The sequence below is a fragment of the Plasmodium sp. gorilla clade G2 genome (assembly GCF_900097015.1).
Source record: "Plasmodium sp. gorilla clade G2 genome assembly, chromosome: 9".
In the NCBI taxonomy this organism is placed as follows: Eukaryota; Apicomplexa; class Aconoidasida; order Haemosporida; family Plasmodiidae; genus Plasmodium; species Plasmodium adleri (nom. inval.).
The window spans coordinates 486,829-505,377 of record NC_041701.1 but is presented as its reverse complement, the minus strand read 5'-3'; the positions used below and the strand labels follow the sequence as shown (position 1 = coordinate 505,377).

General features: G+C 17.0%; 7 protein-coding genes across 7 annotated transcripts; 4 read left to right on the top strand and 3 right to left on the bottom strand.

The window, feature by feature from the left end:
* Positions 1–925: 925 nt before the first annotated feature.
* PADL01_0911900 (tRNA (adenine(58)-N(1))-methyltransferase non-catalytic subunit TRM6, putative) lies at positions 926–2,689 on the top strand (the record flags this gene model as incomplete). Its single annotated transcript, XM_028681791.1, has 1 exon — positions 926–2,689. One exon carries the CDS (start codon positions 926–928, stop codon positions 2,687–2,689), a length of 1,764 nt encoding a protein of 587 aa, XP_028538133.1.
* Positions 2,690–3,046: 357 nt separating this feature from the next.
* Positions 3,047–3,304, bottom strand: PADL01_0911800 (conserved Plasmodium protein, unknown function; the record flags this gene model as incomplete). Its single annotated transcript, XM_028681790.1, has 1 exon — positions 3,047–3,304. One exon carries the CDS (start codon positions 3,302–3,304, stop codon positions 3,047–3,049), a length of 258 nt encoding a protein of 85 aa, XP_028538132.1.
* A 694-nt stretch (positions 3,305–3,998) lies between these two features.
* PADL01_0911700 (conserved Plasmodium protein, unknown function) lies at positions 3,999–6,829 on the bottom strand (the record flags this gene model as incomplete). Its single annotated transcript, XM_028681789.1, has 2 exons — positions 3,999–5,072; positions 5,186–6,829. The coding sequence occupies 2 exons, from the start codon at positions 6,827–6,829 to the stop codon at positions 3,999–4,001; spliced, it is 2,718 nt and encodes a 905-aa protein (XP_028538131.1).
* A 1,104-nt stretch (positions 6,830–7,933) lies between these two features.
* Positions 7,934–9,822, bottom strand: PADL01_0911600 (conserved Plasmodium protein, unknown function; the record flags this gene model as incomplete). The annotated part of the gene is made up of 7 exons (XM_028681788.1): positions 7,934–7,981; positions 8,076–8,138; positions 8,236–8,308; positions 8,419–8,461; positions 8,584–8,643; positions 8,791–9,289; positions 9,742–9,822. 7 exons carry the CDS (start codon positions 9,820–9,822, stop codon positions 7,934–7,936), a joined length of 867 nt encoding a protein of 288 aa, XP_028538130.1.
* Positions 9,823–12,569: 2,747 nt separating this feature from the next.
* PADL01_0911500 (alkaline phosphatase, putative) lies at positions 12,570–14,238 on the top strand (the record flags this gene model as incomplete). The annotated part of the gene is made up of 2 exons (XM_028681787.1): positions 12,570–13,295; positions 13,624–14,238. The coding sequence occupies 2 exons, from the start codon at positions 12,570–12,572 to the stop codon at positions 14,236–14,238; spliced, it is 1,341 nt and encodes a 446-aa protein (XP_028538129.1).
* Positions 14,239–15,008: 770 nt separating this feature from the next.
* On the top strand, positions 15,009–16,373 carry PADL01_0911400 (conserved Plasmodium membrane protein, unknown function; the record flags this gene model as incomplete). The annotated part of the gene is made up of 1 exon (XM_028681786.1): positions 15,009–16,373. The coding sequence occupies one exon, from the start codon at positions 15,009–15,011 to the stop codon at positions 16,371–16,373; it is 1,365 nt and encodes a 454-aa protein (XP_028538128.1).
* An 825-nt stretch (positions 16,374–17,198) lies between these two features.
* Positions 17,199–18,464, top strand: PADL01_0911300 (conserved Plasmodium protein, unknown function; the record flags this gene model as incomplete). The annotated part of the gene is made up of 1 exon (XM_028681785.1): positions 17,199–18,464. The coding sequence occupies one exon, from the start codon at positions 17,199–17,201 to the stop codon at positions 18,462–18,464; it is 1,266 nt and encodes a 421-aa protein (XP_028538127.1).
* Between the last annotated feature and the right edge of the window lie 85 nt (positions 18,465–18,549).

Sequence of the window (18,549 nt, the reverse complement as noted above, 5' to 3'; positions counted from 1 at the left end):
GTCATAAGAAAAACATAAATAAATTTTAATAGGAGCTGTAAAAAAATAGTCACAATATTATAAAATGTAATTATATATATAATATATATATATGTATATGCAAGGAATTACTTTTAATATGCGGTATGAAATATATATATACTTTTACGTATAAAATATAAATTAAACGAGATAATTAAAACATACAAGGAATCAATTATAAATATGATATATAAATAAATATATCAATAAAATTCTTTTTAATATAGATTTATTATTTTTTTTTTTTTTTGTATATATTTTGATCTTATGAGAAATTTTTTTTATATTATGCTTTCAAGTTAAAATTTATGTTATATTTAAAAATAATATAATGTTTATTTTGTTCTATAAAAATTAGAAAATTGTGGGAAATCACAATATATAAGAAGAAAAGATTTTTATAAAAAATATAGAATTTTTATATTTCTGATTTTTTAAAGTATTTATCATTTTGAATATAATTTATATATTTAAAAAAAAAAAAAAAAAAAAAAAAAAAAAAAAAAAAAAAGGATATTTTTATAAATATTGTTTTATATCTATATAATACAAAGTATATATATTTTACAACATTTTTTTATTATTTGTTGTAATTTTAAACTTTTATAATTAAAAGTAAAATATATTAAGAGAATATATTTTAACTGTGCTTTATATTTATTAATTTTTTTTTTTAATGTATCAAATAATTCTCCTATACTTTTTTATATTATAATTTTTTTTTTTTTGTTGTTGTTTTTTTTTAATTAACTTTTATTTTTGTTATATACAAAATTAATCTTGTTTGTTTCGGTGCTTGTATTAATTATTTTATATATATATAATATATTTTCATATATTAAGAAATAATATTGTTTAATAATTAATATATATTTTTTTAATATTTATAAATATTATTAATAAGATGAGAATACGAAAACATGATTTTGTTTTGATTGATGACGAGATGAAATGTCGATTACACAAAATAGTTGACATGAAAATAAAGATTAAAAAGAATTATATAAATTTATTATTTCTTATAAATAAAAAATATGGATCTACATTTACATTTATAAATAATAAATGGATAAGAAGTAAGAAGAATACATCTAAATTAGATATTGATAATAATATAGATATTGAAGGAACTAATAAAGATATATATTATAATAATAATTCTCAAAAATTAACAGAAGAAAATATACATGAATTAAAAGAAAATAATTATGAAAATCCATATGAGGTTATACAAAAATTAGTAGATAATTCTTCAACATTTAAAGAAAAAACTATTATATCTAAATTTAAATATATTGAAAAAAAATTAAAAAGACATTTTTGTCAATTCACAATATATGAATGTAATATATCGAATTTATTACATTTTTATTATAAATATTTTCCAGAGAAAATATCAAATGTGAGGATAGATTATTTAGCAAACATTCTTTTTCATTTGAATAAGGATCCTAATGAGAAGGATAAAAAGCAAAATATCATAAATGATTCTTTAAGCATGACATTGGAAGAAACAAATACAACTAACAATGAAAATAATAATATTTATAATAATAATAATAATAATAATAATAATAATATTCCTTCTTGTAGTTGCTATTATAATCATAATGTCTTAATTTACGATGATACATTCGGTTTAATGACAAGTGTTATTAATATTACCTATGACTATAATGTTAATATATTTTCTCTTGTATATAAAAATTCATGTAGCTCCATAATACCCAGTTTTGGAATTAAAAAAAATACAAACATTTTAAAAATTAATATATTAAATTCAAACTCAAAGGGAAGTATTAATAAGGAAAGGATAAAATCGACTGATACGGATATGGATAAATTTATGTCAACAAATAATAATAATAATAATAATAATAATAATAAAAATAATCATCATAATAATAATCACAATATTGCACTTGTTGATGATAATTATAATATAATATACAAAATGAATAATAATTCTTTCAATAATGAAAATAATTCTCTCAACAAAGATATTACTATATCACAAAATAATAATCAAATTATAGAACATAAGATATTGTCTAATGTATGTGAGGAAAAAATAAATTCTGAAAAAACTCATTCTTATAATATTAATTCTGATAATTTAAATGAACAATGTAATAATCAAAATGAACTAACAAGCCATAATGTCTCAGAATTTAGTTGTCATGAAAAAAGAAAATTAAATGATATAAGTAACATAAATGATATATCCAATGAACCAAATAAAAAAATAAAAAACTATCAAGACAATCATAATATGAATAAAGAAAATGTCATAAATTATGAAGAAATAAAAAAAGAAATTATGATACAAGATTTATATCAAAGGAAAGCTGAATCATTTGTTATTATAATCTCAAGTGAATTTATTTATAATACAAATACAAATTTATATTTATTAATTAATACTTTAATTAATGTTTCTTTGAAATATCTAAATAATGATAGTAAACTTATATTCTATTCAGATGATTTTAATATATTAAATATGTTCTTAAAAATTTTAATTAATACAAACTCATTTATTCATATTAAATTAAATGAATATATCTTAAGAGAACAACAAATCATTAAAAGAAGGACACACCCAGTTATTAAAAATGCAAAACTATCAGATGGATTTTTATTAACAGCTTTAAAAGTTCAAAATTGATAAAAAATAAAATAAAATAAAATAAAACACACACACACACATATATATATATATATATATATATATATATATATATATATATATATATATATATGTATATGTGTATATTTTTTTTTATATCTATTTTTTTTTTTTTTTTTCTTTATGAATTCATCAATTATTTATATATTTTATATACATTCAAATTTTTAATTTTTACAACTTTTCAAATTTACAAAAAAAATAAATAAAATAAAGATAATACAACATAAAGACAAAAAAATAAAAAAAAAAAAAAAAAAATAAAATTATGTATAAATATAAACATATATATATATATATATATATATATATATATATTTTTATTTATTTATTTATTTAAAATATGTTATGTTGCCCTTTAGATGATTTAAATTTATTTTTCCGTTCTTTGGAAAGCTTTACTTTATCAATTTTTTTCTTCTTATTTTCTTCCATCTTTTTTTTTTTCATTTCTATTTCTTCCTTTTTCTTCTCGTAAAAACCTTGCAAACTTTCTGGAATTCTTAAACTTCCAAAGTGTCCAACTATGCTATGATTTAAATATTTATTGGCCTTGAAACAAATTAAGTTAATATATCTTAAATTGGTAATCATTTTTGAAAATCATATAAAACAAAATACATACATATATATATATATATATATATATATATATATATGATCATATATTTGCTTGTATGCTTTATTTTATTATATCTATTTTTTCATTGTAAAATTTATATATCTACATAATTATATTTTTCCAGAGGTAAATAAAAACTGCACATTCTGTTCATTTTTATATATTCTTTTATGCAATCATAAATTGAGGCCTATTTCACAAAATTTTCAGAGAAAAATATAAATAATATAATATATGTTCTTATATTATATATATGAAACATATAATTTATTATTTTTTTTTAAGAGAAAAAACATGGGCTGAGAAACACACGTGCATATATATATATATATATATATATATATATATTTACTTATTTATGTATTTATAACATTTAAGTACAAATATTAAAAAAAATTTACCATATCACCCATTTGAACAAAATAAATATATATGTGTAATTCCAAAACAATTAAATCAAAGTCAAAAATATTATAATATATTTATTCAAAATATTGAAATTATATATGTATATTATATCTTATATTTACAATATATATTATAGCTAGCTATATTTACTAATTTTATTTTTTTTTTTATTTTTTTTTATTTTATTTTTTTTTTTTTGGCTAGCTATTAACCATTCCACACCTTATGAAATTTCCCAATTTATATAACATTTATATATTATTTACTAAAATTTTTAGTCAAATTATTTATTATATTTAAATCCGATTGTGTTAACAAATTCAAATTGGGAACAAGACCATCTTGAGAGTTTCTTTGAGTATCATCATATATATAGGAATTAATATTTTTTGAGAAACCCATAGTACTGTTCAAATCACTTATACTTAAATCATCATCATTTTTTTTTTTGTGGATATCAAATTTTTCTTTGTAATTTATTTTTAATTGCTTTTTAATATTCTTGAAAAATATTCTACAATTTTTATCATTTATATCTTCATCAATAGATTTTTTTTTTTCTTTATATTCTTCGGGGAAAAAGTTTTTTAATAAATTTTTATTTCTCATTACATTTTGTTGAAAATTATTTGACACTTTTTCATTTGATATATTATTTTCTTTCTTTTTTAAGTTTTTATCATTTTTCTTTATATTATTATTCCCTTTTGTATTTTCCTTTGTATTATTATTATATTCATTATTAGTTAAAAAGTTAGTTGAGACATGCATATTTTCATAATATGATATATTTATTCGGCTTTTATTTATTTCCTTATGAAAACTAGTATTATTTATATTATATGTAGCCGTGAAAAAATGCTCGAGTAAAGTTGAACCTCTGGTATTTAAATTCATTGTATCTGAAATATTATTAGAAGAACTCCTCCATATTTTCTTCAATTTAGACATTTTTAAAAAGTCTAACAAAGAATCTGATTTAGATCTTAATAAGCATTTTTGAAATATTTCATCTTTTTCTTTAAGTGCTTTTCTATTATAAAATATTATAAAATCGTCAGTTCTATATAATTTAGGTTTACCAAAACATTTATTTTCTAAATACTTTTTTGACTTGCATATTTTACTTTTTATATTTTCTGTAAAGAAAGTACTTTTCAATTTATCTTCTTCATTATACTCTTTTTTTATTATAATGGACACATTAGTTTTTTTCAATCCTACAAAACATAACTGCAAAATTTCTTTTTTCTTTCTATATAATATTCTTTCCAATAAGGAAAGTGCATAAATTTTTATATTGATATATTTTCTAATTTGTCTCTTTTCTTCCTAAAAATGAAATAATATAAGAAAAAATATATATATATATATATATATATGTGCATAATTTTATGATTATATTTATTTATATATGTTTATATTTATTTTATTTTTTTCATTACATATTTCTGGCGAAGTGACCCAACGATAAAGAAGAATTTTGACATTTGTTTATAAATATACTTTTTTAAAAACAATGAGAGCAAGATTACAAAAAAGTTCAAGTATTTTTTTTTCCTCTTTTGATCATTAATATCTACGTCATTAAAACTATCAATTAAAGTGTTATTTAAAACGGTCTTTTTATATGTATTTTTTTCCATTTCAAAATGTGTAAATTTTTCTATAAATTTGTTGCTACAGTTATCATTACTTAATCTTTTTTTATGAACATCTTGTTGTAATATCCTTTTTGATATACTATCATTATTTTGGTTGTTTGTTTTTTTAATATACATATGATTATCTTTATTTATAAAAATATCATTTGGTTGTTCCTTAACCTTATTATATTTTTTATATATTGGCTTTTGCCTTTTTTGTAACCAATATATTTTTATTATAATAACAAAATAATCACATATTTTTTCTTGTAAAATTTTATTTAACAAAAAGGAAAATGAAATTAATTTCTCTTTATATTCATAATTTAATATAAATATACCAGGTCCTCTTCTATTTTGAACATACATATTATTATAATCATAACAATGTGTATGACTAATCTTATTATTTGTATAAGATGATTTATTAGATGAAATGATAACATTATTTTTTTTATTTTTTTTTAAATCATCTTCTCTTTGATTAATAATACTATATGGGTTGTTTTTTATAAAAGGATTTATATCCTTTTCATCTAATGCATTATTATATAAAACATTTTTATATTTTTTATTATTAAAATTGTTTTTGTTGATATTTTCTATCATTTCATTATTATCCTTCAAGGATTGTTCACTATAAGATTTATGATTTTCTTTTCTTTCATATTTAGTATTATTATATATGTATTGTTTTCTTATTTGATCTTCCTCTTCCATATTATATTCTATTCTTTTATCATCATCATAATATTTATATGTATTATTGTAATCAAAGTCAACCTTATTTTCATTATTTAATATGTTTCGATAATTGGGTTTATCATAATAATTACTTTTAATATATTTATTATCTTCATTTTGTTCATACATAATTAAAGGATTATCTGAATGAACATCACTTGTTATAAGTTGATTTTTTATACATGATATATTATTATTATTATTATTATTATTATGATTATTATTACATTTGTTATCCCATTGAACTGTAATATCCAAATTTATATTTACTTTGTCCATATCTAATTCTTTATTTGTGACATAATCTCTTTTATTATTGTTATGATAAAGATAATTTCTATATCCTTCTTGTAGATTATTTCTTCCGTTTATTTTCTTTGAAATTTCAGAACTATAATTTCTATCATTTTTTTCTTCACTTTTATAATCTAATTCATGATTTTTTTTATTCAGGATTATGTTTATATTTTTTTTTTTTGGATAGCCATTTTGGAAAATTACCTCTTCTTGTGGCTTCCCATTTTTTTTTTTTTCGTAAAATTTGATGTTACATTTTTTTTTCTCGAAATTATTTTTATTCTTTTTTAAATTGTGATTTTTCGAATTATCAACTAAATATCTTTCTTTTATTTCGTTTAAGGAAATTACTCTTTTTTCATTATCCTTATCTTTCCTATGTACCCATCTTATATTAGACATGGTAAATACAAGAAATATAAAATAATAAATATAATAAATATAAGGATATATAAAATTTATGAACTGTGCATGTAAAAAAAAACAACAAAACTACAAAAAATTATGAACGTGTTCATGTAATGTTTTTAAGTATTAATTGTACAAGCCAAAAAAAATAAAATAAATATATATATAGCTATATATTATGACCGTGTTCATAATATATATATATATATATATATATATATATATATATTTATATTTATTTATTTATATTTACTCTTTTAATATATTTTTTTCTTTATAAGAAAAAGAAAGAAGATATTTTATTTAAGGCAATATTACTATTGTATTTCTTGAAATTTATCATATTTTATTATATTTAATTTTATAATATCTATTTTTCGTTTCTTTTTCCTTTTTTTTTTTTTTTTGTAAATATTTAAATATTCCACAAAAAAAAATATGTCTTTTTTTTTAAAATTGAGAAAAAAAAAAAAAAATAATGATATAAAATGTGTATAGAGTGAAATTTTTAAAAAATAAAATGTATAAAAAAAAAAAAATAATAAATATTAATAAAAAATATAAAAATTTAAATGTAATATTTGCAACAAACACATAATTATTAAAAAGCAAAATAATAAATCGATGCATTTACATTTTTACATAACTATAAAATGATTACATATAAGATATATAAATATATATATATATATATATATATACATTTAATACTAAATAAAATCATCTTTTATATTGACATTTATTATAATCTCTATATGATAAATAATATATATATGAACTTAATAGGATAAAATTGAGGATTCAATAAAAATGTGAAATAAATATATGCGTTGAATAATTGAAATTTTTTAAAATTTTAATGTTAAAAAAAAAGATCTCTACAACTGAACATAAATATATATATATTTATTTATTTAATACAAGTAGATGCATTTTATCTTTGAATATTTATACATGTTAACAATAAATTTTATATAATATTTCCCCTCTTTTAATATATGTGTAAATTTTTATATATATATTATTTTAATTTTTGTATTTCTTTTTTATATCTCTCAATTATATACATTATTATTATTATTTAGATGTCTTCTTTTTTTATTGTGTTATCCCAAATCTGAGAGCCCTTGCTTTTAACTTTTCACTCTATAAAATAAATAAAAAAAAAAAAAAATATATATATATATATTATTAAAAATGATATTATATATATTTTTAAAAAGATATATTTTATTATTACATCTTGAAGTAATCCAAATCGTTCAGCTCTTTTCTTTTTCTTTTCAAAATCGTTCATTTTGGCCTATAAAAATAAAACAATATAAAATATATACACATATATATATATATATATATATTTATTTATTTATTTTTATAAAAATTATGTAATAATTTGTTACCACGTTCAATCCAAAGCGCTCAGCTCTTTTCCTTTTATTCTCTTCCTCCATTTTATGTGTTACTATACTAAATCTACATAAAAAAAAAAACATATTAAAAGTATTTACAAATATATTACAAATATATATTTAAAAAAAAAAAAAAAAAAAAAAAAACTCCTTATTTATTTTATATTTATTTACCTTTTGGCTCTTGATTCAAGTGCATCATCGGTATTTACAACACCTATTAAATATTAAAATGAAAATAAAATATATATATATATATATATATATATATATATATATATATATATATGTGCGCATAAATATATTGAATATTATTTCCTATTGAGCATATAATTTTACCAAATCTTTTTCGTCTTAATTCTCTCTTTTTTTCCTCAGATAAATAAGAATCATTGTCATCTATAAAAAATATAAGAATGTAATAATATATGTATGTCAATAAATATAAGGGGATAATGATTAAAAAAAAAACTTTGTGTCTTCAAGAAAATATTTTTGTATTTTTGTATTTTTTTTTTTTTCTTTTTTTTTTTTTTTTTTTTTAACCTGTTGATATGATATTTCTTTGTAATGTATTTTGATTTGATGACGATACATCGTTGAATGTTATTTCTTGAATAACCGTTTTACTTTTTTGATTTTGTGTATCTTTATTTGAATTATTTTTGTCATCATTATTATCTTTATTGTTATCATGAGCAGGATTTGTACTATTGCTATTAATAGTTAATATATTTCTTATATAATTTTTCATTTTATTTAAACCAATTTTATTATTTGATTCTTCTTTATTATTTACTGTACAGATTTTTTTTTTATTATTATCATCAACGTTTCCAAATGAATCTACAGTATTTTTTTCAAATATTGAATTGCTGGATGTTTGAAGTTTTAAACTATTATCACTTGCGTTGTTTTGAAATGAAAAATTATTATTTTTATTATCGTCGTTATTAATATTTGAATTATCTAATATATATGATGAAGATAGAGAATTTATATTGTCCTTTTCTTCATGTTTTAATAATCTTTCTAATAATTCATTCTACATAGGAATATATATAAAAAAAAAAAAAAAAAAAAAAAAAAATATAACATATATTTTAAATTATCTAATGGGGAAATATAAAACTTACAAGCACTTTAAAAAAAAAAATAATAAATAAATAAATATATATATATATATATATAATATATAATATTCTTGTATTATATTATACAACAACAAAATGTTGTTTTGTATTTTATGTAATTATATTTTTATTTATGCAACATAAATTTATGATTAAATATATATATTCTCTTTGAAAAAAAAAAAATAAAAATAATAATATATTTTACAAAATTAAAAAAAAAATAAAATAAAATAATATTATATATAAAATATTTATATATTATATTATGTACATCATATTATTTAATATATTTATATATATATGTATATATATTAAATATATTATAATAATATATATATAATATATATATATATTATATTACTTTTTTTCCATGTGATGGCAACCCTCTTTTGGCTAATAAATCTTTCAGTTCAGAGCACTTCAAATTTTGGTAATTACTCATTTTTTTTTTTTTTTTTTTTTTTATTGTTTATTTAAATATATTTGTACATATGAAATAAAATTATTCATTCTATACAATCATCAAAATTTTTTTTAAAATAATCTTATACAATCAGAAGAATACATAATATCGGACTTGATAAATAAAATAAGGAGAACATCAAAAAAAAAAAAAAAAAAAAAAAAAAAGGAAAATATATATATGAAATAAAAAATATATATATATATATATTTTATATAATATGGGGTTTTATAATATTATATATATTTATATATATATATTATATTATCATTTCACATATTTATTTATATTATACATAATATTAAAATATTAGATTTAAGAATATATCAAAAAAAAAAAAAAAAAAAAATCAATCTATAAGAAAAGGGAAGAAAAGAAAAAGTTACAGAAAAAAATTATAATAAAAAAAAAAAAAAAAAAAAAAAAAAAACTTATTTTTTCTAGAATGAGTGAAATTTGAAAATAAGGTTTTATATTCATATATTAATACATTTTATAATTAATGTAATAATATTAGTATATAATATTATATCATTATAAATATATATGATATATAATATATAATAACACATATAAGGATATATATTTATATATATTATATAATAGTAATGTTTGTGAGATAATATCACTAAAAAAATATATATTCAATACATAATAAAGGTATATACAAATAATAAAAAAAATTATATTATTTTATGGCCTTAAAAAAAATGCACATAAAGTAGTAGTTTCATAAAATATTTAATAATATTGTAATATGAAAAATAATAAATATATATATATATATATTTTAAAATTCTTCTTTTTTTTTTTTTTTGTAAATTTTTAATTATTATAATATTTCTATTTTTTTATATATTTTAAATAAAGGAAATGATGTATAATTATTACCCATCCCTTCTTTCCTTTTTTCCTTTTTTTTTTTTTTTTTTTTTTTTCATCTTTCCACTAATTCTATATTATTTTACATATAAAAAGGAAAAAAATTTAATAGTGTGGATATTTTTTAATTTGATAAAGTGTAAGAAAATAGATAGTGTTTCCTTATATTTTTTTTAAATAAAACATTTAAAAAAAAAAAAAAAAAAAGAAAAAAGAGGCATTTATAAATTGCACATAAATTTATTATATATATATATTATTATATATATAATAGTGTATCGCATGGTATAATATCCAAATGTATATTCAATCAAAAAGTCAAATGCTAATCTATGAATATTAATCTTTAAAAAAAAAAAAAAAAAAAAAAAAGACCATTATTATATATATATATATATATATATATGCATTATGGGATATTTTTATTTATGTGTATATTTAATTTCTTTATAGGTTATTTTCATTTATATATGTATTTGATATATTTAGCTTTATTTTATTTTTCCCTTTTTTTGTAGTATTCCTGCTTATATATTTATATATATATATATAATATTATTTTGAGAAGAAAACAAAAAAAAAAGAAATAAGTATATAATTTAATTTGTTTCCTGTTATTCATCTAGAAATGTTGTATATATATAATAATATGACAATAGGAAAATATGAAAAATAAAAGAAAATTTTAAGAAAAATATATCACATATATATATATATATATATATATTTATTTATTTATTTATTTCCCTAAAATATTCTTTAGTTCCTTAATGTGTAAAAGTAAAATAATTTTTTCTTTTTTTTTTTTTTTTTTTACATTAATAATAAAAAAGGTTCATCATACTAGAGTAATAATATAATATGGTATTAAAAAAAAAAAAAAAAAAAGAATTACATTTATAAATTGTACTACAATTATTATATATATATATTTATTTATATGTTTATTATTATTATTATTTATTATTTATTTTTTTTTTTATATAAGTCTAACTAATTTTATACTTTTATTTAAAACGAGATTTTTTCATTTCTTCCCTCTTTTTTTTTCTTTTTTTTTTTTTTTTTGTTATTTTTCTTTAATTTTACACTTATATCAATAGCAATTTTATAACATATATTTTATATATATGTAAAATAAAGAAAGTATATTTTTATGTGTTATTATTTCTTCATTTAATTTTTACATAATATTCCTAAATTCATTCCTTTTTATATGTATAGGCATATGATATATATTATTATATATAATATATATATATATAATCGTACTTATAAATACATTATTGTTTTATGTGAATAAAAAATATAATATAAAAGTGGTGATAAAAAATATTTCAATAGAATTATATTTGTTATATAATAAAAAGCAGTAAATACATATATACATACATGTATACATTTTTACATATATATATACGTGTACATATATATATTGATAAGGTTTGATATATTACTAATAAGATAAAAATATTTACTTAATCTATAATATTTCACGTAAATATATAATACATTTATATGTATTCCTATTTTTTTGTTATTTTATTATGATTTATATATTTTTATTTTTATTTTTTTTTATTTCATCGCCTTATTTAACACTTTCAAAAAGTTGTTCAATAAAACAAATAATTCCTATTTATAGTATTCTAAGGATATATTATATGTTTTGTATATATTTTTAAATTTATCTATTAAAGGAAATATATATATATATATATATATAATATATTATTTAATTAATATTTTATATTGTTCTTTTATTTTTTATTTTTTTGGTGTGCGTTAATATATACATATATATATATTTATTTATTTATATATTTTATTTTTTTATTTGAATAATGAACAGTTGTATAAAATTAATTTTTGCTTTTTACATTTTTATTAAATATACCCGATGCCAAGGCGATCAAATAATTAATGAGAAGCTAACGAATTTTGTATTTCTGAGTTGTAATTATCAAAAAGGAAAAGTAAATAATACATTATTAAATTCAATAGAGAAAAGGAAACCACAGCTTATGCTGTGGATAGGTGATTATTTTTATACAGATTGTAGTGAAATAAAATGTTTAGATGATGCTTATACATATATTAAGAAAGACCCATTTTATATGAAACTAAAAAAGAAATTTAAAATTGATGGTATATATGATGATCATGATTATAATAAAAATAATGGTGATCGATTATATAAATATAAAAAAGAAAGTAAAAAAAAATACTTAGACTATTTAAATATAGATAAAAATGATATCAGATATAAAAGAAATGGTGCATATATATCCAAATTATATATAGATCCAAATAATGAAAATAATCAAGTTAAAATTATTATGTTAGATACCAGATATAATAAAGATCCATATCCTTTCTATGCCCCAGATTCATATAAAGATCTATTTTTTCATATGTTTATTTCATTTTTGTCACGTTTCCATTCATCCATTTTTGGATTATGCTGTAATAGTAAAAATGATATCTTAGGAAATGAGCAATGGAAATGGTTAGAAAAGGAGTTGACAAATTCGAAAGCTCGTGCCCACATAATTATATCCTCTACGCAGGTACAAAAAAAAAAAAAAATAAAAAAATAAAAAAAAATAATAAAATAATAAAAGCACACACAAACACACACATATATATATATATATATATTATATTATATACGAATATTTTTCCATTTAGTATTATTATATAAAAAATATATTATATATGTTATATATTATATGTTATATATTATATGTTATATGTTATATGTTAATATGTTTTTTTGTTATGTTTTATTGTCTTTACAATGTTTTACCTTAACCGTTCATAATTTTATATGAATAGTTCACAATTTTGCCTTAACCGTTCATAATATTTTTTTTTTTTTTTTTTTCCACTTTTCAGATATTTTCTAATCACATAATTAATGAAAATTGGGGTTTGATGCCTTACTCTTTGAAACGTTTAAGAGAATTAATAAAAAAAACAAAACCAAAAGGTCTTTTATTTTTAAGTGGGGATGTTCACTTTGGTAGTATAATTGGAAATGAAGAAAGTGTAATAGAAGTTACAAGTAGTAGTGTAAATCAGGAGAACATTTTTAGTTATATAAATAAATATGTTATATTTTTTTTAACAAACCTTTTAAGTAAGGTAAGTCCATTTGAATTGAATAAAATATATTCATTTAATAATTTTGGATCTGTAAATATTACATATGTAAATGATAATGAAATAAAAATTAAGACATCTGTAAATGATTCAGATGGTGTAGAAATCTTAGTAGCCAATCAGGTTTTTAATAATAAAAATAATATATATACCAAAAGAAAAGATTTACATATTATTCTTGATGAATTTGCAACATTAGAATGCAAGAGTAAAACAAAGGTGGTAATGCATACAATAGTATATATATTATTTTTATTATGGTTTTTACAAATTTTATATATATTTCTAAAAGTAATTGGATCACTTTTCCGCAGAAAAAAAATACACACAAAAACAAAGGATGAATAATAAAAAGTTAATGAATAAATATAAATATATATCTATCCCCTATTTTTAGTTTATTTTTCATTTGAATATATTTTTTTATATTTTTACAATATATACATATATATATTTGTATGTCTTTATTTTATATATATATATTTACCTTGATCACAATTTGATATTTTTAATATATATATATATATGTATATGTATATTTTATTTTTTTTTTTTTAATAATTTTGTTAATAAAATTATATATATATATATATATATATATATATTATTATTATTATTTTTTATTTTTTTTTTTAAATGTTATTTTACATTTATATAATTTTTTCCACCATAAATATAAACTTCTTCAATAAAATATGAGAAAATAAAATTTATAATGCATTATATCATAATTAAAAATGTCGTGTATAAATTTGGCATTTTATATGGGAGCAAAGGTATAATAATGAAAAGACCTATATGTGTACATATATATATATATTAAATATATAGAAAGAAGTACTTATTTCAATTAATTTTTTTTTTTTTCACACTGTTAAAAAATATACACACATATATATATATAATATCATTTGTTTATTTTTCTTTTGGGGTATTTTTTTTTTTTTTTTTTTTTTTTTTGTCATTTTTAATACGTTAAAATAATTCCTCTTATATATATTTTTTTTTTTTGTTCAAATTATATATTTTAAAAAATATAAATTATCATATTTTTTTTTTTTTTTTTTTTTTATTTGTTTCCTTATATTTTTGTCTTGTTCTATATTTGTTATAAAAAAATGAGAGTATGTTATTTAAGAGGAACGTTTGTAGGAATAATAACAATGCTTTTTTTGTCTAGCATTTGTAATGTTTATAATATGGATTCCTTATTTTTTAACAACAAGTTATATATGTATAACATTTTAAAAGGGAATCATATACGTATGAATGATTTGAATATCAGCAGGAGTTATTTATTTAAAGAGCCAGAAAATATAAATATAGATTTAGCTTTGTCTGCATTGAAAGGTATAGATATAGAAAATGGAAATAGGCTTGATTATAAAAATAATAATGATTATAATGTAAATGTAGAAAGGATTGAATGGAATAAAATGAATAAGAAGGATTTTATTTATTCAATAGATGATGTAGATGATGAATTAATAAAAGGTTTGCCTGATATATATAATATAAATAATATTGAAAAGGATATAAGAAAGAATATGTTAAAATATATAAATAATTATAGATATGATATTGAAGATATGGAAATAATATCAAGAGGAGAAAATAAAATACCATATATATATAATAATATATTATTAATATTATTAATATTTTTTATGTATATTTTTTGTATTAGAATATTATATGATGGATATAGAAAAGGCAAAATGGTTGCAAAGGATTTCATACCAAAAATATCGACATTATTTATATTTTTTGTTTTATTAAAAAGTAGTTTATTATTATTTCCACCTGTATTATGTGTATTACTATGTATATTCTTGACATTTTATTTTTATAATATATCTATGAATGCTTGTGAAGATATATATTTTTTAAATGTTGAAAAAATAAGAAAGGAACCTATAGGATGGGTTTTTATAGTATTTTCTCAGTCTATTTTATTAGGAAATATTATATATCACTTATTATTTCGACCTAGTTTATTTATATTATTACATAAAATAATAGGAAATTATTTTATTGAACATATTATATGTGTACTTATTTTAATAGTTATGTCTATATGTATCTTTTTTTTAATGATAAGTAATATATTTTCAGCTACCAAATTACAAAATTTTGTTTTCTCCTTTACCTCATCCTATTTTCTTTTATCTTTTTGTTCTTATATTTATAATTTATTACTGATCCTAATATATCATAAAAGAAAAATATTCAACATAATTCAAATAGAGCCTTATATGTTTTTTTCATCAACTATTATCTTTTCATTTAATTTTCCGAATTGTTTTATTCTCTTGTGTCTTTTTTTTATGACATTCATACCACTCATACTTCCAAAACTGAAAATTCGTAAAAACAAAAGAGGAGCAAAAAAAATGAAGAAAAAAAAAAATGACTACAAGGAAACAAATTATAAACCATACGACATTATCTTAAATTATTTTACTTCAACATTAATAGAATAAAAAAAAAAAAAAAAAAAAAAAAAAAAAAAAAAAAAAAATAATATTTAAATAAATATATACATTAAGATGTATAATATAATACACATAAATATATTTATATATATATGTATATTTTTCATTTTAATATTTAAAATGTGGACATAATAAATTAAAACTTTTGTATGATCAAAAAGAAAAAAACTATTAATATTCAAAACTTCAAAAAAAAAATAAAAATTTGGTAAAGACGAATTTTTTTTTTTTTTTTTCTTAAAAGTATAAATATTAAAAATAAAAAATATATATATAATATATAATATATAATATATAATATTTTGTTTTTATATATTTTTATATTAAGGTTCCTTCTTAATTATATATAATAAAATAATAATAATAAATAATATGTACATATTATATATATAAATGCGGGATTAAAATTTTTAATTCTACGTACGTCATTGAAAAATTCGTAAAATTAAATAAAATAAAAAATATATATATGTATATTTTATTTATTTATTTTATAAATATTAAAAAATATGTACATATAATATATATATATATATATATAATATATATTTTTATATTTGTATATTTTAAAAAATATATTCATTTTAATGTAGAAAGGAGTCTATATATTTAAAAAAAAAAAAAAAAAAAAAAAAAAAAAAAGGAAAAATTATGTTATAAAAATATAGTTATATATATATATAATATATATGTAAAATTTATTCATTTTCATTTTTTTTTATTTTTTATTTTTTATTTTATTTTATTTTTTTTTATATACCATGTAAATATATAAGGTATTATGATAAAAAAAAAAAAAAAAAATTTATAATAATGAGAAAAACATGTGAAGTATGTAAAAATAAAACGTTTCAGTATGTCTGCCCCTCATGTGAAATAGTATACTGTAGTGTTGAATGTTATAAATTACATAATTCATCATGTGTTAAATCATTTTTAGATAATCAGGTGAATGAAAATATAAGAAATAATGAATTGACAGATTTTGATATAAAGGAATTTAAATTCAAGTTGAAGAAATTTTATGATTTACAAGATGAGGCAGATTGTAAGAATGAGGGGGTTAACGTTGATAGGATAATAAATGGATATGAGTCACCAGAAAAGAAAAAAGGAAAGAATAATGATAATGATGATAATGGTAGTGATGATAATGATGATGATAATGGTAGTGATGATAATGATGATGATAATGGTAGTGATGATAATGATAATGATAATGGTAGTGATGATAATGATGATAATGATGGTCAATTGGAGAATCCTTCTGGACATCTAAAAAAATGGTACATCAGCAATAAACGATATAAGGTGTTAACCGAGCTAGCTTTAAAAGATGAAATAAAATTAGAGAATTTAAATGAAAAAGAAAAAAAACAATTCTTCTCATTTATAAAGAACAATGATATGAATTTATATATAGAAAGATATGAACCTTGGTGGTTAAACTGTGTAATAAAAAAAATGAAAATACCTGAGGAACATATTTGTTGTATTAAGAAGGTTAATGATCAAGTTATATATATAATTATAGAAATTATATATGCATATTGTTATTTACATCGTATATATAATAAAAGTATTAATAATAAAGAATTCTGTTATTCTTTATTATATATATCAGAATCTTTAAATAGATTTAATATTCCACAAACAAATGTATTAAATACAATTAATAATATTTTTGAGAAAATAATTGAAAACGATGAATTAATAAGAGAAAAAAATGTTTTATATAATGTAATTACAGATGTAACCAAAATATTAAATTTAAAAGAATTATTACTTAGATCTTTATATGAAACGAAAAAAATTTTTAAAAAAGAGATTCAAAAGATTCAATTGTATAAGGAAAAATTATATAAAAAAAATAATAATCCAACGAAAATTCTTGATATCATGCAAGAAGAAAAATTATTTAAATATGTGAATAAAAAAATTAAATTTTTATATTCTTATTCTTATTATCATTTCGAAAACTTTCAAGATATACATAAGCAGCTTACAAATTTTTATAATGAGCACAAGAGGTATGTAATTCAAAATGAAAAAAGGGAGATCACCTTTGAGAAGCAATAAAATATATATATATATATATATAATATTTTTTTTTATGTGTGATATATGGCATTAAATATATATATAATATATATATAATATATAT